Here is a 26,985-nt window from a genome sequence, read left to right on the forward strand (position 1 = left end):
TGAAGCGGATTTGGAAATAATGCGTGTATATATAGGTGACGATTCTTCAATTAAAAAACTAATTGAAAGTAAATCACCTGTCCTGTCGTGTGTGTATCTTTACTGTGTCCGTTTTGTTTCCGCTTTTAACCTTTAATTCACTTATTGGAGGGTGTTCCCGGCGAAATAAAACCGTGTTATTGATCGGGTAGATAAACTACGCGTCGCAGAACGCTCGAACTTTGTGAGATTGTGATGCTAGCCGTTTTGATAGAACGCGGAAGTTTGAGAACATGACGTTACATGGATAAAAAGGTAATTGCGAGAAACGAAATTTTTGTCGAGCCGACGTCCACCTATGTCTAATCTCGTCAAAACAAGAAATGACACTATGGGCAAATGTAACATGTATTATAGTGATAAAGAAACATTTCAGTAAGAAATAAAAAATTTTCTTTCTTGCTGACAAGCGCTGTTCACTGATGTAAATTTCGCATGCGTTCAAAGTGTTATTTTTTACTCTATTAGGCTTAGGCGGAAGCAGACTTGTGCTCGCTACTTGAACAATGAAATGGATTACAATTACAAATTACCGAGCCTCAAATGTAATGGATTACCTTTACAAATCACTTACGCTAAACTTTACTCGTTACGTTATAAATTACTTTCACGTTACTTTTTCCTTACACTTATCCAGAAAACAAAGAAACAATTTTGATTGTTTTTTTTTGTGTTTTGCAGCACCATTTTTTTTATTAATTTTCATACGCCCGTAAAGGTAGTGCTTGTAAAAATAAAACATAGTATTTAAGAGAAAGAGTCTAGGTGGACTCCATTCACCTGTAAGCCGACAAGGCACCAAAAGCTGTAGCCACAGCCGCCATCCCGCTAGCTTACGGCATCCGGAAATGATCCCTGGAATTGTGCAGACAGAGAAAGCGGTGCGCACGCTCAGTAGCAGCGTCTGCCTCGGCTACAGGATTTGGAGCTAAAGCAGCGATCTACGAAATCTGTCGTTTGACTCGGGTGTTTCGCCTCTTATTCGCAAGGAAATGAAAAGTTAGTTCTAACGTTACAAATTACAATGCAGGGGCCCTAAACTCATCTAACGCAAAGTTGGAGCCGAAAGTTCGCGGAGCGCGCCGATTGGACGCCGGTGAACAAAGCGTGAAGTCATGGTCGTGATAGTCCAATTGGTGCGCTTTGTTAAGTTGGGCCCCAACTTTGTGTTTGGCGAGATTAGAGCTCCAGAACGCCGGTGTCGCAGCTTACCTTGATATGTTTCCGTAGATTAGACTCTGTTGTTCTTGCTGATGACAATGTGTGTTTTTCGGCGAGCAAAGTGTGCACTGAAACTCTAGGTTTCCGTTGTCCTTAATGCCATGAATCTCGAACATCGAACTAAGAGATGGCCAGGGAGATGACGGACACTCCAAGACCGAAAACTCGACCAGTCAGAGAAAAAGTGGCGGTTACGGATTATAGATCGTTCATCGGTACTCACTTTTATATCAATATTCGTGGAGGCCCGGAGAGGGGAGGAGCGGTGGCCATCGGTCTCAGAAAACAATAGAGGATCACAAAACTTTTACGCGTTCTCTCTCTCTCTCTCTGTCAGCACTCCTTAGATGGTGTAACCCCACCCCGTCCTCCCTTTCATGTTGACAGTTGGCTGTAAAGTGAGCAGTGGACTCGACCGCCATGCCGAGACAGGTAAACCAAAAGAAGTATCGTCCGTGCCCTCGAAGACGATGCTCTTAGCCTTGTGCCGGGAGCTTCCCATCCGTGCCTCAAGAGCGTGCTACAATACAGTAGCGCACATCAAACACAAAGAGAATTCGACGCACTGCGCGAGGCCACATCGTCTGTTACGCGAGTTGTGAACCAGCGAATCGAATGGGTACAGACCCGCGTTTCATGTCAGTGCAGGTGGCGGGAGACATCGAAGACGTTGGAAAGGGTGAAACGGTGTAAAAGACAAAAAACTAATAACCGCGAAGAGCTTCTCCCTGCCCGGGAGACGAAGAAATACACGATCGAAGGCGACGGAGAGCCTACTCGGTGTTGCCTTACTTGATCTCTGGCTTTCGTATATTTGTACATGCCTTGCCTGTTTTTTTTAGTGGGTCTACCATCCGGTCATACAAAAAAATCGTGGTTTCTTTTTCTGCTATTATCCCCTTCCTGACGTTTTCTATTCTGTAGAACTTGATCTCTTTATGATGCTGAATTTTCTGCTCGTATTGCTCTAATTATTGTAATATGCTCATATTTTTAAGAAGTAACGAGTTCCTAAAGTAATCCGTTACCAATATTTTGCAATGGAATCCCACTGCAAATTACTTCCGAAAAAAAGTAAGGTGGTAATTACACAATTACTTAAAAAAGTAACGGATTACAAGTAACCCGATACTTGTAATGGACTACTTCTAAGTTTGGGTGGAAGTCGGATAGTAGAAAAATTTCGACTTTCTCAAGTATTTTTTTTTTTTTTTTTGATACCGCTAACATTATAATTTCGATCTTTACCGTTCTATCCCAGCTGCTCTCGTCGCATTATCTCGAAGTTAATTTACGCGGGCCTAAAATATGATTCTTTTTTCTCAAGAAAGCAAGGTACTGTACATCGCCTGGCTTTATTGAAGGGGCAAACAGTAAAACAATAATTTATGACTCGTTGAATGCACCCACTTGGCACCCGCGTTGTTGGAGAACGTTTTCAGGCCTTAAGTGTCCTCTTTTCTTCCGGGGTAAGTTTCATAAACACGACGCATTCCGTAATACTAGTCTAGTCGCAAAATACCTAGGTTGTAGTTGTCGACAGTTAAATTCGAGACTTGTTTCCTCGGTGAAACTTGAGGATGTGCTACAAGGTATCATCATAATAACCTAAATATCTCGCCGCTATTGTAATGATGCGACTCAAGCGCGTGCCCACGGATTTACGGAGGACAACGAAGATGCCCGCGAAGACGGCACGCCACCTGCACTTCTAATCTGTTCTAATACATTCATGGATGTAACCTATCCCATGAAATCTGTTACAATACTATCCTGAATCTCCACTAAACAAGCCATTCAAGTGGCTGTGATTAGTTCTCTACCGTGCGCTCAGTGTGCAGCTTCTGCTAAAACCATTCGGGGCGAAACGTCGTCATTTTCGCGCAGCCTGCACCTCCCGCTTAGTGAAGTCGGATTTGAGAAATTTGAATCCTTTGGGTGTGCGAATACAAGTGGCCGTGCAACAGCGGCTCGAGAGTGGGGTCTAAACCGAAACGGTAAGCTCGGGGGCGGCTGTCGCCGTTCCCGAGCCCCTAATTTTCGTCTTGCTGGAAAAAGAAAAAAAAAAAATATTTTGTTGCGAATTCATGCACAGTATCAGAAAGAAAAATACGCTCTCTAACTTCTGGACGACGACTGTCTGTACACAAAAACCTAGAAAACTGACTGGGTCATGTTTTAACGAGAAAGAAATGTGAGTGAATTGCATTTTGAAAATGTTTACGAAGCTCCGGAGCTCCGGAGTTCCCGGTTGGGCCTATAGGTGCGCCGCGTCGCTGGCTTCTCTCTCGTACGTCCATCCAAAGAGCAGATTCGTAGGTCTACCCAGCCGACTCCGACCAAATTGTTATGCTTATATTCGCCGCTATGATTTTTAGCGCAGGCGACGTGTATATGATCTTCGCTACCGAAAGCGAAGCACTCTGGGCTTTTCCGACCAATCAGTAAGAGCGAAGGGAAACGACCGTTTTTGTCTTTTTTGTTTTGTTTGCGCTCGCTCGTCACTCCAAGCTTTCAAACCGTTCCGCGCGTGCTATATTCGAAAGTGCGGATTTTACGGCAGTATTAGCAGTACGTTGCGCGCTTATAATAATTAGAGATGTACGTCTCTAATTTGACAGAGATTCTGCCGAGTGTTTTGCGTGCCTCATGACGGCGTGTTACGGAGTCTACAGCGCGGCGAAATAACTCCGAGTGCTCATTCTTCCTCTTTCCAACAGACGACAGGTGAACCTCCATATCATTTTTTTTTTTTTTTGTCAGCGTTCGAAGCTCAATTTTTTTTTTTAGTCAGTGTTCGGAACTCGAGGAGGAGCACAGAGGGCGCACGGCGCACGCCAACGGCAGTGGTGGCGCCATCTGGCAGTCTTTAGTCTCCGACCGTTCGTATGTTCGCCTTTCTACCACTAGCGCCTCGTGGCGCTAGTTTTTTCTTACCATGGTGGAAACTACAGTTGCACTCAGGTGACAGCGGCTCGAGAGTGCGGTCTAAACAGAAACGATAAGCTCGCCGTTCCCGAGCGCCTAGTTTTTGTCTTGTTGGAAATAGAAAAAAAAAAAAAAAAAAAAACTTCTTGCGAATTTATGCACAGTATTAGAAAGAAAAATGCGCTCTCTAACTCCTGGACGACGACTGTCTGTACACAAAAATTTACTAACCACTTCACAGCTATGACCCGCGCTTTCAACATGTGCGCAAACGTGATCCTATTATTGACAGAACATATTGACCTTTTTTTATTCTATATTTGCAACACGTTGACGCTTATTAGAACAATCGGCAGGTTTTCAAATCCTTGCAACATTAATTTTGACATTTGTTAAAAATAACCAACATGCGATCAAACTTGTATTTTATTTCGTGACATAATTGAGAGTGAGTTTACATTTAAAATAGCGCCAGATTTTATTAATATTTCAGTTTAAAAATCAATCAGAGTAATTCGAAAATGTAAGAACACCTGTTTCACTGTTAACCTTTTGGGGCTACAAAATGCAATACTTGAAAGAATAAAACACAGAGGGCAATCACAGGACAACCACTTTTCCCTCTGCGTTTTATTCTTTCAATTTTATGTATTCATGTTACCCGCTCGCCTGCACCAGACAAACTGCAAACTTTCTGCTAGTTATTTTTTTTTCCATAATGTCTTTTTTAGTGAGCTTTCTTGCAAATATTATTCCAGGATTTCGTTGCCCAACGATTCGTTGGGTGGGGTTTGGTCGTAACATCCGGGTCCATGTTGCCTGTAGTAAAGGGATGGTTTTATTTGAAATTGAACACGCGTGTGGGGATAGGTATTTTGAGTTACTTCAAGAATATATGTAATGGCCACACTTTAGTAATAAAGAAAACAGCTCTTTACAAGTTTATTTAAATTTATTTCCTTCCGCTAAACTTTTTAAGTGGGGTAAGGTGAAATGCAAATTTTTTGCTGCTTGCTTTGGAACCTAGTTGTTTGAGTTCTTGTTATAATATAATGATATACTTTATTTTCTGGTAGTGTCCAAAAACGGCCACGAAGGCCTACCTATTGGTACACTATAAACAAAATCACAATCACATTAAAGATGCATTTCTCTGTTCAGCCACAAATAAATCAACACTAACTACAAAATTGACAAACGTAATACACGCATATACCAAGACACTACAGATAGCACAAAGAGCTAAAACCAAAACACAATGCTAGAAACGCAAACAAACTTTCACACTCTTTAAATGCTTCACCATTTTTAAGAACGTATATGTATAGATGTCAAGAACAGGAGAAGAAAGCTCGTTACAAAGGTGCTGGATCCTGGACATTGGCGAGTCATGGAATGGTGTATTTGGGTAAAATTGCAAAAGAAATCTACGAGTTATAGATTGGTAATATAAAAAGAAAGATCAGAATCCTTTTTTTTCTAATAAACTTAAAATGCACGGTCTCTTTGTTCTTGTCTGAACTAATCATTTTGGAATTTTTAATGCCAGAAAACAGAAATAACAAGCATCGTACCTTTGACGCGTCGGTGACATATCTAGGAGTTTGTATCTTTGGAATATTAAAATATATTGCTTACTAAATCCTTCACATCTATACTCCCATGGATGTGATATCAACCGGTACCACTTCCGTTTAATTTGAGTTATTTTCACGATACATTTGCAAAATATTTTTTTTTCTCATGTTCATTAAAAAATCAAATTTAGCCAGTTTTTGAGGAAGATTCATTAAAAAAATAGCATTTTTATTTCTTCGTATTTGTTTCTTATTTCAATGATGTTAACTTTCTATTAACCGTTATATTATTTGTAGATTTATGTTGTTTTTCGTATCGACATACTACCGTTTTGTTGATTCGGGTGCATTTTTTGGCCGCTTGATCAAACATTAAACCCACATATAGAAGAAAAAAAAAAAGGTTTTCGCGCAAGTTGGCTTTACTGTAAGGCGTTTTAGGCTTGAAATGCTTCGGGCAGTGTCGTTGCAGACGTTCGGCTTGGGAAGGGAAGGGGCGGTGGGAGCTGGCTTTGACGGGAGGCGGGAAGGGGAGTGGGTGTTGCGAACGGGGCGACATTAGAAAAATGTCTGCCCCCACCCTCCCCTGTTTTTACACCATGGCTGAGCGTACTTTTGTTTTCCTTTAATTTCAATACAGGCCTTTATTTCAGGGTGCATATTGTCGTTTATCTCAGTTTAGTGTCTACAGTACTTTTAAGGCTTTACATAATTGTTTTAAATAAACGTTAAGCCTTTCCACTTTGGTGAAGCAGGAAGACCAGCGAAGCTGCACTATGGTGGGAATGAAGTAATGGCCGGCCGCAAGTCGGCAAGCCAGAGTGAAAGGCCGAAAGGTTGCGCCATCTATGAGTGACGGCGGCAAGCGGACCACCGGCAAACACAACATTCCGAACAGCTACCGCCATCTATGAGCGACAGCGGCAGCCAAAGTTTTGTTGCAACATTTTTTTTTTTTTTTTGCGGGGGACACGTTGTTGGCGAAACTAGCGCTGAACAGATCCTCTCTCTGTACAAGCCGTGAAAGGTTCACCAATAAGCGTTTTGCGGATGAGTTATACACAATAGAAGAGGATAATCGTCACGATAACTGGGATAAATATACCGAAACTTGTTTAATCACTGCTTTTAATTACTGAACATAAAGATATGTTTCCAGTCGAACCCTTTCCAAGCGTGATCGGAAATAACTAGGTAAGTAAATTTGAGAAAGATCTGGGGCGGGTGAGAAAAGCGGTGGTACGCTGAAGTTGCCGCTCGTGAAACTGCGCAATGCTAGTGGTGGGAATGCACTCATGCGTGCTATGTCCATCTTTTATCATCCACATTTTCTCACCACCAGCACTGCGCCCGTTGCAAAAATGGTAACTTTAGTGGACCACAGCGCTTCCAACGGATCCCAAGTCTTTCAAAGATCTACTTATAGCATTGTTTATGATGACGCTCAGCAAGTTTCTATTTCAAAGCCTACTTTTATTTTCATTAACCAAAAAAAAAGTTAATAGGCTCCTTTCAAAACTCCATCAAGGACATTCATATTAAAAATAGCGCAAAAGAGACGGGACAAAAAGACGAAGAAGCACACAGGACAAACGCTAACTGGCAACTAAACTTTATTGAAAGCTTCCAACTTTGCTATCGCCATGCACGTGCTTAGTCTCGTTCAACAGAGACAGGGCGTACCGCCAAATCCGCACAATCATACCGCCCACCGTCTGTTCCAAAAAGTCAGCAAAACAGCTACATCACCCCGCCGCACAATCCGAACGAGAAAAGAATAGAAAAAACGCCGCGTTAATATTGTCAAGTTAGATAGTGTTAATGAAATGGTACTCTTTCTGCTGCATATACACCGATGCGACGCTTATGCAAACGTCTTTGTCACAATCACGTATTTTCGCTGCCTCCAACAACTCTCGTTCCCTCCTTCCTTTGTTTCGTCCCTCCACCTTCGCACCGTCCAGCTTGGGGGAACAACCACAAGTTCTACAATGCCCCGGTAAGTGGGAACCGTAATTGTTGCCAAGAGAAGCCGCATGCTCTCGAAGTCGATCATTTAAGCAACGTCCCGTCTGCCCTATGTAAACACGGCCACACGTTAGAGGAATCCTGTAAACCACCTCAGTGGCACAAGGTACAAACTTTGTCACGTGTTTCTTGCTACAAACAGGTTTCTTCACTTTCGGCCCGCTCACCATAGCGCACAATTTTGACAATCTGCACGGGGCAGTGAAGACAACGTCCACGTCGAACTTTGATGCTATCCTTTTCAGATTGTGCGACACCTTATGAATATAAGGTAGCACTACAAAATTCTTTGGTTTCCTCTTAGGTACAACGGAAGAGCATTTCAACTTCTTTAGAAGGGATTCCGCAACTCCCTGTATTAAAACCGAGGGAAACCCGGAGTGTTCCAAGCGAAGTGTCTGGAGGTCAAAACTTTCACTAACTACATGCGGACAGGACTTCAACAGAGCCGACCGGAGGCAGAGGGATGCGATGCCCCTCTTTATCAATTTAGAGTGGGCTGAGTCAAAGGCTAAAAGGGACTTTTTTGTGCGTGGCCTGTACATCCAGCACACATGGTCAAGGGAGTTAAAAGACAACCGGACATCTAAAAACTGTAAAAAACCTTCCAACGGAAGTTCGTAGGTGAAATGTAAATGCTTAGAAGATTTGCTAAAAACTTCCAGAGTAGTCTCGACTAAAGAGACCAGGCTTTGCTCTGCAGGAACTCTAACAAAAATAATAAAATCGTCAACGTACCTACAAACCTTCACAACGGGGAAGTCAACCAACTCATGCAAAACCGAGCGGTCAAACTTGGCAAGAAAAATCTCACATAGTACAGGGGCCACACTAGACCCGATACAAATGCCACGCCTCTGCACATACACCTTGTCCTCAAAGCAAACAAGCGTTGAGTTTAGGTAGCAGTCCAACACTTCCAGGAAGGCATCAACCGTAACCCCACACGCGTTTTGAAACGCAAGAACGCCCGATGTCTCAATCAGTTCCCGAACAGCAACTAGAAGTTCGTCGTGTGGAACCGAATAAAACAATTCCTCAACATCCAAGGAGAAAGCGTTGTTGACTCCAGGTAGGCCCTCCCGTAGTACGTCGATGAGGTGGTCCGAACTGCTCACCTTGTAAGGGTCTTCTGGGATGAGGTTACTCAGGTGCAGCTGCAGAAACCTGCTCACCTGGGCCTGCCAGCTGTCTCTCTCTGTGACGATGGCTCTGAAAGGGCACTCAACTTTGTGGGTCTTCGCCGCAAAGAACATCTTCAGGACATCCAGTTTGGAATTTCTTGCACGCTTCGCCAAAGCCTCGAGGTTCAACTCCTCCAGCATCTTGACCGCCCTAGTTTTTGCCCTAGCCGGTCGTGTGTCTGCTTGTTTGAAGTTCTTGTTGATGGCCAGCATCGCTTTCTCACCAAATAATTTGTTTGGGAGTACTGTGAAGCTTCCTTCTTTATCAGACAACAGGAGCGAAAGGTCCGAGTCGTGGAAGTGCCGGACAATCGTCCGGAGAACCGAGCGATTGTCTTTGCCACCTACGTAGCTCCTCTGCAACGACTCCACTCCTTCCGAAACACACCGCTCCTTTTCCTCCGTGGGAGCCTTGTCCGCAATCCTGTGGACAGCTGCCAAGAGTTCGAGTTTGTCTGCAGAAGTTTCAAGACTAAACTTTGGTCCTCTTTCCAGCACTCGCTCCACGGCTGGTGGGACCGAAGCACCACCCAGAAAGACCACCGGAGCAACAGAAACTGTCGTCTTCTTACCCGGTTTTGGCAGGTTCCACCGAGTTCTGGACCAAAGAAACTCCGTCGTCGCTACCGCCAACCTACGGTATTCAGCCAATCGGGTCGCTCCAGCTTGGCCGTCCCCGCACCATTTGAAGCAACTGACTCTCAGCCAGTCGTGAAGGAATCGAACTTGCCGCCAACACTCCGACTTGAGGATCTTGCAAATTCTCTTCCAATGCCCTATAGACGAACCCAATGCACCAAACAAGGAAGCAATGTCCGGTGGGCACTGTCCTTTCCGAAGACAGTAGGCAAGGTACCTGGCCTTGCACGTCGAGATGGCGATGAGACTCGTGCACTGCGCGCACTGCTCACATAGTGGAAGCTTACACAGAAAAGAGCCCAATGAAGAAGAAATGTATTGTAAAAGCTTGGTCTGCTGGGCAAGTTGGTAGTGGACATTCATATTAAAAATAGCGCAAAAGAGACGGGACAAAAAGACGAAGAGGCACACAGGACAAACGCTAACTGGCAACTAAACTTTATTGAAAGCTTCCAACTTTGCTATCGCCATGCACGTGCTTAGTCTCGTTCAACAGAGACAGGGCGTACCGCCAAATCCGCACAATCATACCGCCCACCGCCCACCCGTGTTTACATAGGGCAGACGGGACGTTGCTTAAATGATCGACTTCGAGAGCATGCGGCTTCTCTTGGCAACAATTACGGTTCCCACTTACCGGGGCATTGTAGAACTTGTGGTTGTTCCCCCAAGCTGGACGGTGCGAAGGTGGAGGGACGAAACAAAGGAAGGAGGGAACGAGAGTTGTTGGAGGCAGCGAAAATACGTGATTGTGACAAAGACGTTTGCATAAGCGTCGCATCGGTGTATATGCAGCAGAAAGAGTACCATTTCATTAACAGTATCTAACTTGACAATATTAACGCGGCGTTTTTTCTATTCTTTTCTCGTTCGGATTGTGCGGCGGGGTGATGTAGCTGTTTTGCTGACTTTTTGGAACAGGCGGTGGGCGGTATGATTGTGCGGATTTGGCGGTACGCCCTGTCTCTGTTGAACGAGACTAAGCACGTGCATGGCGATAGCAAAGTTGGAAGCTTTCAATAAAGTTTAGTTGCCAGTTAGCGTTTGTCCTGTGTGCTTCTTCGTCTTTTTGTCCCGTCTCTTTTGCGCTATTTTTAATATGAATGTCCACTACCAACTTGCCCAGCAGACCAAGCTTTTACAATACATTTCTTCTTCATTGGGCTCTTTTCTGTGTAAGCTTCCACTATGTGAGCAGTGCGCGCAGTGCACGAGTCTCATCGCCATCTCGACGTGCAAGGCCAGGTACCTTGCCTACTGTCTTCGGAAAGGACAGTGCCCACCGGACATTGCTTCCTTGTTTGGTGCATTGGGTTCGTCTATAGGGCATTGGAAGAGAATTTGCAAGATCCTCAAGTCGGAGTGTTGGCGGCATGTTCGATTCCTTCACGACTGGCTGAGAGTCAGTTGCTTCAAATGGTGCGGGGACGGCCAAGCTGGAGCGACCCGATTGGCTGAATACCGTAGGTTGGCGGTAGCGACGACGGAGTTTCTTTGGTCCAGAACTCGGTGGAACCTGCCAAAACCGGGTAAGAAGACGACAGTTTCTGTTGCTCCGGTGGTCTTTCTGGGTGGTGCTTCGGTCCCACCTGCCGTGGAGCGAGTGCTGGAAAGAGGACCAAAGTTTAGTCTTGAAACTTCTGCAGACAAACTCGAACTCTTGGCAGCTGTCCACAGGATAGCGGACAAGGCTCCCACGGAGGAAAAGGAGCGGTGTGTTTCGGAAGGAGTGGAGTCGTTGCAGAGGAGCTACGTAGGTGGCAAAGACAATCGCTCGGTTCTCCGGACGATTGTCCGGCACTTCCACGGCTCGGACCTTTCGCTCCTGTTGTCTGATAAAGAAGGAAGCTTCACAGTACTCCCAAACAAATTATTTGGTGAGAAAGCGATGCTGGCCATCAACAAGAACTTCAAACTAGCAGACACACGACCGGCTAGGGCAAAAACTAGGGCGGTCAAGATGCTGGAGGAGTTGAACCTCGAGGCTTTGGCGAAGCGTGCAAGAAATTCCAAACTGGATGTCCTGAAGATGTTCTTTGCGGCGAAGACCCACAAAGTTGAGTGCCCTTTCAGAGCCATCGTCACAGAGAGAGACAGCTGGCAGGCCCAGGTGAGCAGGTTTCTGCAGCTGCACCTGAGTAACCTCATCCCAGAAGACCCTTACAAGGTGAGCAGTTCGGACCACCTCATCGACGTACTACGGGAGGGCCTACCTGGAGTCAACAACGCTTTCTCCTTGGATGTTGAGGAATTGTTTTATTCGGTTCCACACGACGAACTTCTAGTTGCTGTTCGGGAATTGATTGAGACATCGGGCGTTCTTGCGTTTCAAAACGCGTGTGGGGTTACGGTTGATGCCTTCCTGGAAGTGTTGGACTGCTACCTAAACTCAACGCTTGTTTGCTTTGAGGACAAGGTGTATGTGCAGAGGCGTGGCATTTGTATCGGGTCTAGTGTGGCCCCTGTACTATGTGAGATTTTTCTTGCCAAGTTTGACCGCTCGGTTTTGCATGAGTTGGTTGACTTCCCCGTTGTGAAGGTTTGTAGGTACGTTGACGATTTTATTATTTTTGTTAGTGTTCCTGCAGAGCAAAGCCTGGTCTCTTTAGTCGAGACTACTCTGGAAGTTTTTAGCAAATCTTCTAAGCATTTACATTTCACCTACGAGCTTCCGTTGGAAGGTTTTTTACAGTTTTTAGATGTCCGGTTGTCTTTTAACTCCCTTGACCATGTGTGCTGGATGTACAGGCCACGCACAAAAAAGTCCCTTTTAGCCTTTGACTCAGCCCACTCTAAATTGATAAAGAGGGGCATCGCATCGCTCTGCCTCCGGTCGGCTCTGTTGAAGTCCTGTCCGCATGTAGTTAGTGAAAGTTTTGACCTCCAGACACTCCGCTCGGAACACTCCGGGTTTCCCTCGGTTTTAATACAGGGAGTTGCGGAATCCCTTCTAAAGAAGTTGAAATGCTCTTCCGTTGTACCTAAGAGGAAACCAAAGAATTTTGTAGTGCTACCTTATATTCATAAGGTGTCGCACAATCTGAAAAGGATAGCATCAAAGTTCGACGTGGACGTTGTCTTCACTGCCCCGTGCAGATTGTCAAAATTGTGCGCTATGGTGAGCGGGCCGAAAGTGAAGAAACCTGTTTGTAGCAAGAAACACGTGACAAAGTTTGTACCTTGTGCCACTGAGGTGGTTTACAGGATTCCTCTAACGTGTGGCCGTGTTTACATAGGGCAGACGGGACGTTGCTTAAATGATCGACTTCGAGAGCATGCGGCTTCTCTTGGCAACAATTACGGTTCCCACTTACCGGGGCATTGTAGAACTTGTGGTTGTTCCCCCAAGCTGGACGGTGCGAAGGTGGAGGGACGAAACAAAGGAAGGAGGGAACGAGAGTTGTTGGAGGCAGCGAAAATACGTGATTGTGACAAAGACGTTTGCATAAGCGTCGCATCGGTGTATATGCAGCAGAAAGAGTACCATTTCATTAACACTATCTAACTTGACAATATTAACGCGGCGTTTTTTCTATTCTTTTCTCGTTCGGATTGTGCGGCGGGGTGATGTAGCTGTTTTGCTGACTTTTTGGAACAGGCGGTGGGCGGTATGATTGTGCGGATTTGGCGGTACGCCCTGTCTCTGTTGAACGAGACTAAGCACGTGCATGGCGATAGCAAAGTTGGAAGCTTTCAATAAAGTTTAGTTGCCAGTTAGCGTTTGTCCTGTGTGCTTCTTCGTCTTTTTGTCCCGTCTCTTTTGCGCTATCTTTAATATGAATGTCCACTACCAACTTGCCCAGCACACCAAGCTTTTCCATCAAGGAACACACTGATGGTCGCGATATCTTGAACATAAAGCGCGTGATTGGATCCGGGTCGTCGCGAAACACCCACGCAGCCCTCGTGTCCAGGACATTTTCATAGTGCGTGGTCAAGCAATGGCGGACAGACGATGGCGCGGACATTTTACATTGAAGCTGTTTATGGCTAGAGTTCCGTAGAGTTTTCGTGTGCAGTGACTAAAAACCCTACGTTCGCACCGCCGGACGCGCCGCACGCGCACGCCTCATAATTTTTCAAAGGGTCTATTAACCAATCCTAGTTGTAAACTCTTCGATAGAGAGAAAACACGAAACACTGAAAACATACAAAATAAGTGATTCGCCAAAATGATATATACTAAAGCGAAATAAAGCACACAATTCACCGGACTCAAGCCTTCCGATTCAAATGAAAGGGAGAAAAAAAGAAAAACACGCGATTGAGAGTGCACGTAGCCGGACTAGCGGATGGCTGGTGGCAGTCATTCAAGTCTGATACTGGTACGTTCACAAATTCCTTTCCCGTCCCTAGCCCCTCCAAAGTCAGCTCCCGCCACCCCTTCACCTCCCAAACGCTTGCAACGCCACTGCCCTCGGATTTGGAAGCTTAAAAAAAACCTTGCATGAACTAAATCAACCAGCGAAACTACCGTTTCGTCGATTCGGATCCATTTATTTATTTTGTTAAAGCTTTATTTTGACTGTTTCCCAGATAAAACCATTAAACTTGCCAGAAAGGGACGAAAGTCATGGATGACCCCTACACTTTTTAAAAAGACACGTAGAAAATAACAACTTTATCAAATAGTTCTTGCTACCCGTGAAAAAACGGCACTTGAACAATTGAAAAAAAAATATAGAAATCAATTAACTAAGAAAATTAGAAAGTCGAAAAAACTCTATTACTCTAATCTATTTGATGTGGAGTGCCTAAAGAAAGCAGATTTATTGCGGAAACGTATAAACAGTGTTGTTAATATGTCCTATAAATCAAGCAAAATTGAAAACATAAAACATAACGGCGAAACACTGAGTCGTTTGAATTTGCAAATGCATTTAACAGCTATTTCGTGAATATAGCAACTAGCTTTTACAATCCTAAAGCGTCAGATCACATTTCGTCAATTTCGGATTCACTATTTATCTACCCTACTGATGAAATTGAGGTTTGTTCTTTTATTTTGTCTCTTAATAATAATCACAGTCGCGATGCCGATGACTTGCAAATTAAATCTATCAAGTATGTGATAGATAATATTGCTCCTTGTCTAACATACATATTCAACCTCGCAATATCATCTGGCACTTTTCCCCAAAAAATGCAAACTGCAAAAGTTTTAGCGTTGTTTAAAGCAGGTAACAAAAATGAACTAGGGAACTACCATCCTATATCTATACTTCCTGTGTTCTCAAAAAGTCTAGAAAAAATAATTCACTCTCGTGTTGTTAACGTTTGTGATAAGCACTCTATAATTACTGATTGTCAATTTGGATTTAGAAAGAATAGGTCAACCGAAACAGCGTTAGTGGTTCAAAAAGAAGAAATACTTAAGAATTTCGAAGAAAAAACCTTAACGCTTGGGATATTTTTAGATTTCAGCAAAGCGTTTGACTGTATAAATCATTCCATTTTGTAAGATAAACTATATGCTTACGGCATTCGTGATCTTCCTCATGCTCTAATTAAATCTTATTTAGAATATCGTACCCAGTTTGTGCAAATTAATAATGAGAAATCAATTCCATTAACCATATCAGCTGGAGTGCCCCAAGGAAGTATTCTAGGACCACTTCTTTTTTTGTTGTATATTAATGATATTGTGAACATTGATTCAAACTGTAAATATATAATGACTGCGGATGACACGAGTATCTTTTTTTCTAATATATCCGAAGAGGCCCTCATAAATAAAGCTAACGCATTTTTTTCAAAGTTAAAAGTATGGTCTCAGTCCAATTGCTTGACTATAAATACTTCGAAAACAAAAGCAATGATGTTTCGCCCACGCGGCTCAAGTAACCGAGTTTACACTCCTCTTCATTTCGGGTCTTCATACATTGAATTTGTAAATAGCATAAAAACTCTCGGAGTCATTTTTTCCGAAGACATGCTCTGGAAAAATCACGTAAAACATCTCTGCTCTAAATTAGGCAAAGTCGCAGGAATTATGAACAAGCATCGACAGGTTCTTCCATCCAGCGTAAAAAAGGTTTTGTACAATTCCTTAATTTATTCTCATTTATGTTACTGCACCCTTATTTGGGGTAACACGTCTTACTCAAACTTGCATATAATACACTTATTGCAAAAAAAGTGCTAAGAATAATAGGTAACGTTCCCTACATTCATCATACGGATTCACTATTCAAGTCATACAAGATGATTAATATTCACCAAATCTATAACTGTCGCTTAACGATGGCGTATAAATATGCGGCATTAGGACGCTCAAATGTAATTCTTCAACTGTCTGATTTAAAAGAAAAAAGGGATTATTATTCATCGAGAAATCAACAACCCTGGCAAATTCCGAAACGTGGAACGAACTATGGAAAACAAAAAATAAGTTATGCTTTACCGTCTATTCTGAACGAATATTTTGCTAAAAACATAAGATATGGTGCAATTGTCCAACAGCCAAATATTCAATTTGTTCATTTGATTTTTTCTTTCTTGACCAGTGTACTGTATGTGCTCCGTCGTAGCTGCTGAATGGGGGGCCCGGAGCCTCGTCAAGCTGCATTTATGCAGCTTTTTCTTCGGCCTCTTATTCACCACTTGTATTTGCGGTGAAAAATTAAGTTCGTATTGTATCGTATCGTATCGTATTATCCACTTCTACAAAAAAAAAAAAAAAACTTTGAATAAGGCAATAGAAAGATAACATAATTCGGAATATTAAAAATACACTAAATATATAAAAATGCTTATAAAACACAGGCTCGAAAATAGCCAAATTATACTTGATATGAATAAATATGTAGTTGTTTCCGTGAAAATTGAATTTATATAAATTAGTACCGGTAAATAGCACATGTAAAAGACTGCAGGTTTACCGTATTTAGTAAGCGACATGCGTGATTAATCCTAAGATACAAAAGTCCAAATATGTCACTAAAACCTGAAAAGTACGACGTCTGTCATTTTCGGTCTTCTACACGTTACTGAAAAAAAAGTGATCGCTTACTATAACAATTACTTTTTGTTGAAAATATTCAATTAGGTCACCTGTTACCCAATAAGAAGCGTAATTGAACGTTGCTTGAAAATGTAACCGTTACTTTTCCGATTACATCATATTTTCAAAGGGAAGCATTTTTCTGTTGCTTCAAAATGATGTGTCTCGTACCTTATATTCTTTGATAAGAATCATCGAATAGTAAACTACTTATTTTCCTAATCCTCCAACTTTGGTAAACCGTTCTCCTGTCGGAGAAATGGTCTCAGGATTCATTGGTCGGAAACGTGTACAATCAAAGCGCGCCATTAAAAAAGGTAAGGGGAAAATAGCTACAGTTACGAGCAAGTTTAGTACTTCCATAAGTAATTTATTTAATTACCTCTAAAGGACCACAGGGGCATTACATACAGAGGGGGCACAAAGAATGTCGTCATAGTCGTACAATTATGTAATTGTATGAACATATAAAAGGAAAGATAACCACGCTAACACAGCTGAATAACGCGTTACATGATGCATGGTCACGCTCACCGGAATGTAATAATCCCTAAGTGATTAAAAGTAATAGAGAAGAAATATACAAGTGCTACCAAAAAGAGTACACAGAAAACATTATAGAAAAGACTTAATAAGCGATGATGACACATACGATTACTGCCTTAAAAATGCAAACTAATAATTACCAAATTCCTTTAACTGGTATCATTTTATTACCTTTAATAAGTTCCATACAAGTTCGGTCATTGTAGTTTTGAATTTTGACAAAAAGGGGGGGGGGGGCTTTTTTGCCGGCTTGGATTTTCTGAGACACCTTTGGCAAATCCATTTCGGGACTCAAGGCATAGGCCCGCTTAGAATATTACTACATCTATCGCCCCCCCCCCCCTCATTTCCACAGTATTGTTTAATGTTGTGATGTTTTCAGTGGAAGAAGAGAGAGATAGAGTGAGAAACCAAGATCGCTGGTGTTGTTATGCGCGTGCGCATGTTCGTTTATTGAGATATATTAGTATTTCAATAGTTGTCAAATTATCAGTGGTCTGTTAAGAATACTGGTCGAGTGTGAACATTATTGCTTATTGTTATTTTGAAACACCGAAATGCATTTAAAACTTAATATCTCTATTAGCACTGAGTTGTTTTCGTTCAACTAATAGCAACCCCCTAGCGTTCTACAAACCCCAAAGATGTGCAAAGGATTGTGGAGGATGCAAATTAATATGCGCAGGTTCACGTACCTTATACCCATTATGTACGAGGACCCAGAGCACCTGGACAGCCTTTCGCTGTTCTTGCCATTCGGCTTCCCCATAAGATAGCCGTCACTGTACGGGCACCCTAATGCCCCATCACTTCCCCGAACATACTCCCTACCAGGAGGGCCTTGACCGTCTTCCACGGCGCCCATACTAGAAGGACAAAAATAGAAATATCTCTCATGAAGTTCGCGCACTGATGCAAACAAAGAAACAGATTATGAACGATGCCGACTTCCAAACACAACAACCACAATGTTTATTTTACATTTTTTGCTAAGTTATCTTGTTGAATTGCACTTATGCGCCGGATGATAGCTTAAAATAAATTCTATGTGTATCCGTTTGACTTATGGAACCCTGAAAAACTATGTAGCAGCCAGGCAGAAATAACATGAAAGGAGCAGGTTGTGAGTGTCGGGACGCACTCCGTCCAGAGATAAGGCGTAACGACTTCCAGACCAATGGCAGGGGCGAAGCGACCAGTTGGAAGGACAGGAACAGAAGAGAGCTTTTTTTCAAAAGGATTCAATATATGCACAGTTTCCGAAATAGTGTTAGCAACCTGCGTACGGCACTAGCGCCCACTATATCTTCCCCCTGAGACCCTACTACTGTTAGAAAGAGAGAGCTACGCTTTGAACTGAGTAAAAAAAAACATCATGAATCTGAACTAAATATCCCAAGTTGTCTTTTGGGAGGATTCACTTGTCTCCCGGAACGAGAGGTGTACCTCGGTCCCGCGCCGGCTCAACTAGCTCCTTAATTTATTTATTTATCCTCAAAGTCCAAAGCACATTTCAGAGGGGATTGGACACACACAAAAATAATGGCAACGAAAAAACGAAATCAATCTACGAAGGTGGCTGTTACTAAGTGTTTCTTTAAAAAAAAAAAAAAAAAAAAAAAAAAAAAAACGTCAGTGATGGTTGCGATTGAAGCGGGAAGGCGGTTCCAATCTGTTGACGTGCGAGGTATGAATGACACACTGAATGCGTTAGCTTTGAAACTCGGTGTGTTAAACTTATGAACGTGATCGTAAACGAAAAGCATGCAATTAATGGCAGCGACGGCACGGACGGCGAAGACACTGCACGACATGGTGAGGCAGCAGAACCGACGGTGTCCGAACTACCACGGGATGTTGAACCTCGACCGACGGGGGAGCCTGGAGCCGGCGTGGTCGGTAGTGGTGAACTTTCACTTTGGCGATAGGGCACCAAACTTCGCCGGTTGCACTAAAGAACCGCTCCAGTGCCCATCTCAACCACGTATGACCTTTTATACTGTGCCGGACTTAGAACGGTTGCTTGCTGTCGATCCGGCTGCGCCCAGACGGGTGTCCCCCTGAAGCTCTGGAAGTTCTCGGGCGCGGTGACGGTTACTGAAGTCGGCACTCTGCTTCTTGCAGTAGCTGGCATTCCTTGCAGCCACGAAGTCTCTCCTCAAACAAAGCGGCTGCAGCTGCTCCTCCGTCTTCGATAGCCGCCATCTGATTTGGCGTCGATCACCAGTTGCATATCGCTGAAGCTTGTGGCGCCTGGCATGTCCCGACAGCTTAGGAGCGCCAAGTAAGGGTCTTTCTCCTTATGGAAGAGGTTTTTGATTGTACGAAGCATCTTTTCTACCTTTCCATTTGACTGGGGGAACTTTGCGCTGTTGATTACGTGAGCGAAGCAGTACTACTTCGCGAACACAACAAACTCCTGCGACAAAAACAGAGGGCCGTTGTCGGATCGCGCGGTCTTGGGAATTTCGTGGCCAGCCGACGTAATTTTCAGAACCTCGATTACTTTGCCTGCAGGAATGTTTCCAAACGTCACGTCCTTTTGGTAGTGGGAGTAGTAGTCTACCAGCAGGACGAAGGTTTGGCAGTTTAAGTGGAAGCTAGGTCAACGCAGAGGACTTCCTATGGATTTCCTAGGAAACTTATGCTAAAAAGGGATTCCGCCAAATTGACTCGGCACGACACAGACCTTTCCCAGTTTGCCCACGAGTGAGTTGATACTGGCATTTATTAGGGGCGACCAGACCAACGTAGCGATTGATCCCTTGATGATCATCGTAAACTAAGGCGAATATCATCGGGCGAAGCGAAGCTTGGATACGACCCTGGTTTCCTTTAGCAGAAGACCGTTGCAGACGGAATGTTCTTGTAAGACTAGTGCATGCTAGGTCACATGGAACGATAACTTCGCTTTCGAGGGCGTACCACGTTGACAAAGGAAAATGAAAGTACTGCTCACGCCATTCGACACTTGAGGCATTTTTAAATCTTCCAGCGGGACAGGAAGCACGTAAGAGAAGCCCTTCACGGTTTCAGCAGCAAACAGCTTAAGGGAATCCAACCCTCCAATTGCACGAGATGTCTTCCATGGAATCCGAGAGAGCGTGACAGCCGTTGCCATAAGCTTCCCAGGGACGTGAAGCATCCTGAACTGGTACCGCATGAGCTTCAGAAGCAACCGCAGAACCCGGGGTGGCTCGATCTTGAGCTCAACGTCGCCGAAAAGAAAGAGAAGAGGCCGGTGGTCCGTCTCCACTTCAAACGAAATTTCTCCTCGTGTTCTCGTCGAACCTCTGTACCGCCCACGTGGCCGACAGCGCCCCCTTTTCTGTTTGGCTGTAACGCTGCCTCGTTACTGCCAGATCTCTCTATGCGGCGAAGGCAACAGGTCGTCGATACCAGGTCGGCTAAGTCTAGAGTAATACTGCACCCAGCCCGAATGAACTTGCATGCGCGTAGATGAATGTTTGGTAGAACGTGTAGTATTCCGAGATGCAGTGTTCCGACGTGGGAATCTCCTTCAGGGCAATAAAGGCGGCGTCTTGCTCGGGTGTCCAGGTCCACTGTGCGTTCTTGCTGAGGAGTGCCCTGATTACCTCGATAACTTGGACCACGTGGGGAAGAAAGCGGGCAAAGAGGTTGACCTTGCCGAGAAGGCATCGCACCCCCGCGACACCCGTCGGTGGGTTCGTGTTCTTCAGCTCACAGAACTTGCCGGGGTCGGCTATTGTCCCGTCAGCAGAGACGACGACGCTAAGAAAGGACACAAGGGAGACGCCGAAGCGGCAATTGTCCTTATTGACAGTGACGCCCGCCTTAAGAGACGCGACAGAACAATCTGCTGGCGCTGGTCCTGCTCTTTCATCGTTCTGCCAAACACAAGGATGTTGTCAATCATGTTGATTGTTTCTTCGAGGCCTTCCAAGATTCGAGCTATCTGTCTTGGGAAGAACTCGGGGGCTGACATGATGCCGAACGGGCGCCGGCCAAATCAAAACCGGCCAAACGTTGTTAGAAACGTGGTAAGCTCCTGCGAGTCTTCGGGCAGCTTCACCTGGTAAAAACTGGACGGTCCAACTTCGAGAATACAGGTGTGTCAACCAAATTGATTTAGCTTCGTCACTTCGACACAAAGCCGAGAGCCACCAGAGGGTGTCAGAGCCACGACCAGTACAGCACAATATGGAGCTGGATTGGAGACTCGCTGTATGAACCCGTCGTGTTTCATCTCGCTGAGCTCCGTTCGCACAACCTATCGCAGGGGCATGGGTATTCGGCGTGGAACGCTGAGGGAAAAAGGCTCCGCATCAGGATGTAGGTTAGTCGTGTACTCTTCCATGAGCGTACTAAGGCCTTCGAAGAGATGTTGCGGTGCCGGTATCTCTACGTCGTCCAAACATTTTACGACAGCCATGGCTTGGATGACTGGAATTCTCAGCAGTGGCACCGAGAGATTCTTGAAACATAAAGACGCTGACGCCTGCACTGGCCCCGCCGAACAAATGTGGTCATGAAGGAGCACAAGATTTGCAGCGACTGGTCTCCCGGTCTTGTCAGCAAGACGTCGACCGCGCCCAGTTGGAGGGGAAAGTTCGGAAATCCTTCCGATACGGCACACACCTCAGAGCCGGAGTTTACCTTGAATGTTTCAGTCTTATTAGGGAGTTTAAGTATACCGTGTTTCCCCTTCAGCTAACTCTCCGCTACGAAGAAACCGCCACTGCACCTACGCGCCGATGGCCTCGGCTGTAGAGTTCCGGGTAGCGGAGGGGGAAGCACGGTCTACTAAAACTCGCTATAAATCTTTCCTTGCTTACTCTCGCCCCCCGCCACCAAGTAGGCAGATCCGGTATGGGCGACGAAAAAATTATACAACATTTCAACCTGCCAATGGTCAAAAAATAGAGCGGACACAAAATCAGAATGTGTGATGGTTACGCTTATATCCGAAATGCATTATATTGGTGTGGAGACGGCAAAGCAATGTTTTCGCCCATACTGGAAACGACGATATTTTAAGATGGCGGCGCTCTTGTGAAGAGGGTCTATTGTCGACTGTCACCTCAACGTACTTGGACTTCCCATGCTTGAGGATTGCGTGAAGCTGTAGGGTCGCCCATCACCTTGCTCTGCTACTGCTTCCGACCGTGACAGACGTCACGCGAAGCGGCCTTTCTTCTTGCAGTAGTTGCACAGCAACTGTCCAGCGGGACAGCTCGAACGCGCGTAAACAGCTCGGTCGCAGTAATCGCAGAATCCGCTTGGTCATCTGGACGGATTGCAGACGCTGGCGCATCTTTCGAAAGCTTCGTTCCCCTGCACTGGCGCGGTGGGCCACGGCGAGTCTTTGCTGCGGCATCGTTTTTGTCTGCAACGTGTGCTTGACTTTAGTGAGTTTTTTTCTCTCGGCATCTTAGGCCTGTTATGCCTGCAGCCACGCTTCTTTTAGGCTGAGTTTAACGTTTCGGCAGAGCTGGTCAGAGAGGCGCGCATCTCGAAGGCCAGCAACCAATATGTCGATTAGAAGACGCTCTGCGACGTCGGGCGACGGGTGGTTTCATCGTTTGACAAGCCGACGCAGCTCAGCGCAGTGGCGGCATATACTCGATCCTGGCTATCGAACCTTCTTGTTAATTCTTGAGGATTCGTAAACCTCAGTGACGGGGCACACGAAGAGCACCGAAAAAGGCGTTACGACAAGGTCGTAGCCTGTCAGCGCCGCGTCCTCCAGGCCGAGACTGCTGAGGAGGGTATCGAGCCTACGTTCCCATGCTGTAGAGTCCGCACCTGTAAATCACGTGGCGCTTGGCGAAGACCCGAAGCGTAGGAACATTCCACGAGAAGGTTGAGCCAGATGGGCGGGGGGGTTGTGTTCTCATAGTCAACACGGTCGGTTGAAAAAGCTAACGAGCGCTATAGCCGGACAGTGACAGGGCCATAGACAAAGCTAAAGCGGTCTATAAAGACGACTCTAAAAGATACTAAAAATTGCCATAGATTTTTTTTAGCTAAATGGGCTAAATAGCTAAAGCTGACCATACAAAAGAATTTTCTATAGCCGACCATAGTATATTTTTATATGTGTGCATCGCTCCTCGAAGCGGTTGTGTAATGTCTTTTAAACAAATTTAAACGATTGCTCCTTAAATGGTGCATTTCATGCATTACAGTACTTTGGAGGTAAATATTACTGCCAATGCGTATTCATCGACGTCTCTATAGGAGCTATTCGTCACCTTCGTACCCTTCCAAATGCAGTGGGCTAGGAGGATGCCTTCATCGTTCCATGGTAAGGACATCATCATCTTCTTTGAACCGGCGGTAACGCGAAATGCCTTTGGTGGCGGGGAGTCCCAGTGTTTAGATTACTGCGACAGGCGTTTGGGTTCAGGGTACGTGCCAGCATCCCTATCTCGTATATTGCAACAATCAATGAAAGAAAACCATCACTCATGCGTCCTCATGTAATAAAAACGCCGGATCGATGTAGAAATCAAATCATTGCATTATGTTTTCTGAATATGACCGGTCACCTATTTTAGTGTTTGAAACCTTTGGTCGGATCAGGTATCGCAAAGATCTTTTGATGATATTCGCAGTGTTTCTCCACCTCACACTCGTTCCCCTCAAAATATCGCAAATTTTGAAGTGCTTGTCATGCTCCGATTTGCTCACTTTTCTGGAAAATCAATTACGAGACATTACAACTTGAATGCCCTAGTGCTAGACGGGAAAAGCAGATGTTTGTCTTGAGCGTTCGTCTCATGCCATAAACTGGAATGCCTAGACATTCGCCTGTTATACATTCAAGGGCTTCTTAAACGTGCAGTTTATGTACGCAGTATGCTGACTTACAGAAAAGACAGCTGGCGAGCGGCGCTTTTAACACCACGGTATTTTCCATCATCCGTCGCTGCTGCGACAAAATGTTCCTTCAGACAAATACCTCCGATTCGTCCTACAATGCCTGAGAAATGTAAATTAAAACGTAAGATATTCGGGAGCCGCATATATGTCACAAATTAAATCAATGAGATAATTAACATCAGTTGTAGAACGTAAAATGTATCCGCATACCTGTCAGAACGTCGTTCTGTTTACTCGTTCCAATATTGTTGCTGTTGGTGTTTTCGGTCTCACTCATAGACACATTTCTAATGTGTGACCTGCCAGACATAAAAAGACGAAAAACTAATACGTTTCAAACTATGCCAAACGTTTTTAACAATTTGCCCAGTGTTGTTTTATTACTACTTATTAAATGCTCATCAACGATATTACACATAAAAGAATGATATTCAGTGTACACACAAAAATGAGGCTATATAAGCACAAGTAAAAACGAAATACTCTGATACAATTATTCCAACTTTAATATCAAGCGAATAGTATATTAAAGAAACATGAATCCCCTAACATGCGTCAAATTCAGCTGAGTTCAAAATGGCGACCGGGGAGGGCGGTAGATCACTCCAGTCACTCACGGCTCGTGGAAGAATATGATATATTCAAAACGTTTCATTGCTTTTTATAAAGGAATATAAATAAAATATAAAAATGATCATTCGAGTGTTTTATGAAAAATATAAATATATGAAAAGACGTTATTTTTTACGACTTCTTTATATTTAAAAAAAAAAAAAAAAGATTTAAGGTCATTAGACATGACATCTACCAAAGAGTGTTGCGTAGTTTCCACTCTGAAGTTGGAGTGGATCCGGATTAATTCCGCACTTGCGGGACCCCGGAATGGAATGGGAATGGAATGGTGGCAGCACTAGGGGGAAGGGAATGGGCTCGGTTTTTATGCGAGCTGTGTTGATTTTCATTTACGGTCTACGGGCCAATGCCGCAATTCGCAATCGCGTGGTAAGTGGCTCTTGAAACAGCATCATTGCACTTGCGGTATTGAAGGATTCTTTGTTTCTCTGGCTTATGCTCTTTCGATGATGAAATTGGAGCACCTTCGGTGGAGCATGCAACCAAACTGCAGAGAGACAAGGTGTCGTTTCTGGTGCCGCGAGACGCGACAAAGCGGTTGTTGTACGTATGCGCGATTGGCATGCAGCGTTTAACCAGGGTGTCGAACCGAACCCGAACCGAACAGAACCCGAACCGATTTCGAACCTAACCCAAATAATGACCAGATCGACTCCCTGCTTTTAACCCAGCCGATCTTCTAGTATTTGTGTGGATCGCAAAGAAGAAAAAATAAACTGAATACGCAGCAAAACGTAAAATTTTACGTTTCAAGGCAGGTTTTATAATATGGTGGTACAGTCCCTTGTGCTGGCGCCGTCAACCGATTAAACATAGTCAGTGGTTTTTTGTTCCTGCCGCAGTGCATGGAGATTTGGGGTAGGTTTAAGCGGCGTCGCTTCTAACAGCGCACTAGCGCGGTGTTTTAGCGAACTATCCGACGCAAAAGCAAGATAGCTTCTTCTTTCACCAAGCACGAACCAGACATTTTTAAGGCCTTAGCAAACAAACAACACGCTAGCCATGTATCTGTTTAGGGTATACACGGTCCGTTTGCGAAGAAAATTAGTAGTTTAGTTTTTTGGCGTCTGTTAGGACTCGGAAGCCTTTTACGCTTGATCGCGCGATCGCTGTCTGCCGTGACAAGAAGTCGTTACGGAGCGCATTGTGCGACCAGCATTTGGCTTAACTGAATGGGTGCTCTGAGGATGCTTGTGTATACATCATCGTTTGATGACGTTAGCAGCTCTATACTGCTTTTTGCAGTAACACAACGTTACTCTCACTGGCCATTTATTTACCTTTAGGAACTAGAGGAATAGAATAGTGAAGTTCAACCATTCCAGGAGTGGGAATGGGCCCAGTGTCTCCACTCCGAGGAGTTGAATGGAATGTAATTGCCGAAAACTCTAATTCCTCAGAAGTGAATGAAATTGGAATGGAATGGGGATGTCCATTCCGCAATACTGCTAACAAACAGAGGATAATATTTTCACGCAAATAAAAAACATGCATATTGGATGGTGAATATAAAATAAACTAAGTTAGTTAAGTTTATTATTACCAATCTTTGATAAACAGTTCAAATGATAGTAACTAATCAACGCGGTGCTTACATAGTAGGCACCTGTCACTGCCTCACAGATTTTCTTTTTTCTTTTCTAGGCTTGAATCGAAGTCTTCCTGGCTTCGTTAGGAAATTGTTGACATGGTTGGCACAAATATGCGTTGAGGTCATTTCTTTGATTTCTGAAAACTATATATTTAATGTGAATGTATTAACTGTCCCATGTAGCGAAGCCGGCGTTGTCTGTAACCGTCTGTAGCAGCAAAACGGCACCTTCTTCAAAAATAAACCCAAAGAAAAGCACAGCAACGAATGCTTCGTCACGGAAGAAGTCGTGAAGCAGACAGGCTTCGCAGTGCCTGCGCAGTGGGGGAACGTGATGTCACTGCTGGAGCGCCGTGTGCTAGAGGAAGACGTAGCGAGCTGCTTGTATGAATACGCTGCCTGTAGGAATGCTTTCGCATTCCTACACGTGAGCAGTCTTAAGTGCCTCTGCCGAAGTTTTTGTTGCTTGTTATGCACATGTATGTCTGAGGTATGCACTGATGTGTCTTCCTGCATAATCCCTAAATGGTTCGCAAGTATAGATATAAATTAAAAATAATGAATAACTATTTGCTAAAATAAACAAAATTAGTTGTATCAAGCTAAAATTGTATATTTCTGTATAAAATGGGCACTTATCATTTTAGTATTAAAATAAAGGTCACGACCTAACACGTTTTTATTCTTATATTTCCTTTAGAGCGCCTCTCTTAGGCGCCGTTTCCGGCT

General features: G+C 44.3%; 1 protein-coding gene across 1 annotated transcript in view; it reads right to left on the reverse strand.

Annotated features, from left to right (window-relative positions):
• Positions 1 to 4,937: 4,937 nt before the first annotated feature.
• The window catches only part of LOC115329268 (venom metalloproteinase antarease-like TfasMP_A), a 59,166-nt gene continuing 37,118 nt past the window's right edge, over positions 4,938 to 26,985 (reverse strand). The window contains exons 6-9 of the mRNA XM_040218003.1: positions 24,243 to 24,331; positions 24,021 to 24,132; positions 17,861 to 18,031; positions 4,938 to 5,007 (exon numbers count right to left, since the gene is read on the reverse strand). Coding sequence (XP_040073937.1) covers positions 4,938 to 5,007; positions 17,861 to 18,031; positions 24,021 to 24,132; positions 24,243 to 24,331 — 442 coding nt within the window. The remainder of the gene's footprint in view (positions 5,008 to 17,860; positions 18,032 to 24,020; positions 24,133 to 24,242; positions 24,332 to 26,985) is intronic.

Source organism: Ixodes scapularis, unplaced genomic scaffold, assembly GCF_016920785.2.
Source record: "Ixodes scapularis isolate PalLabHiFi unplaced genomic scaffold, ASM1692078v2 PGA_scaffold4__175_contigs__length_147842914, whole genome shotgun sequence".
NCBI classification, from domain to species: domain Eukaryota; kingdom Metazoa; phylum Arthropoda; class Arachnida; order Ixodida; family Ixodidae; genus Ixodes; species Ixodes scapularis.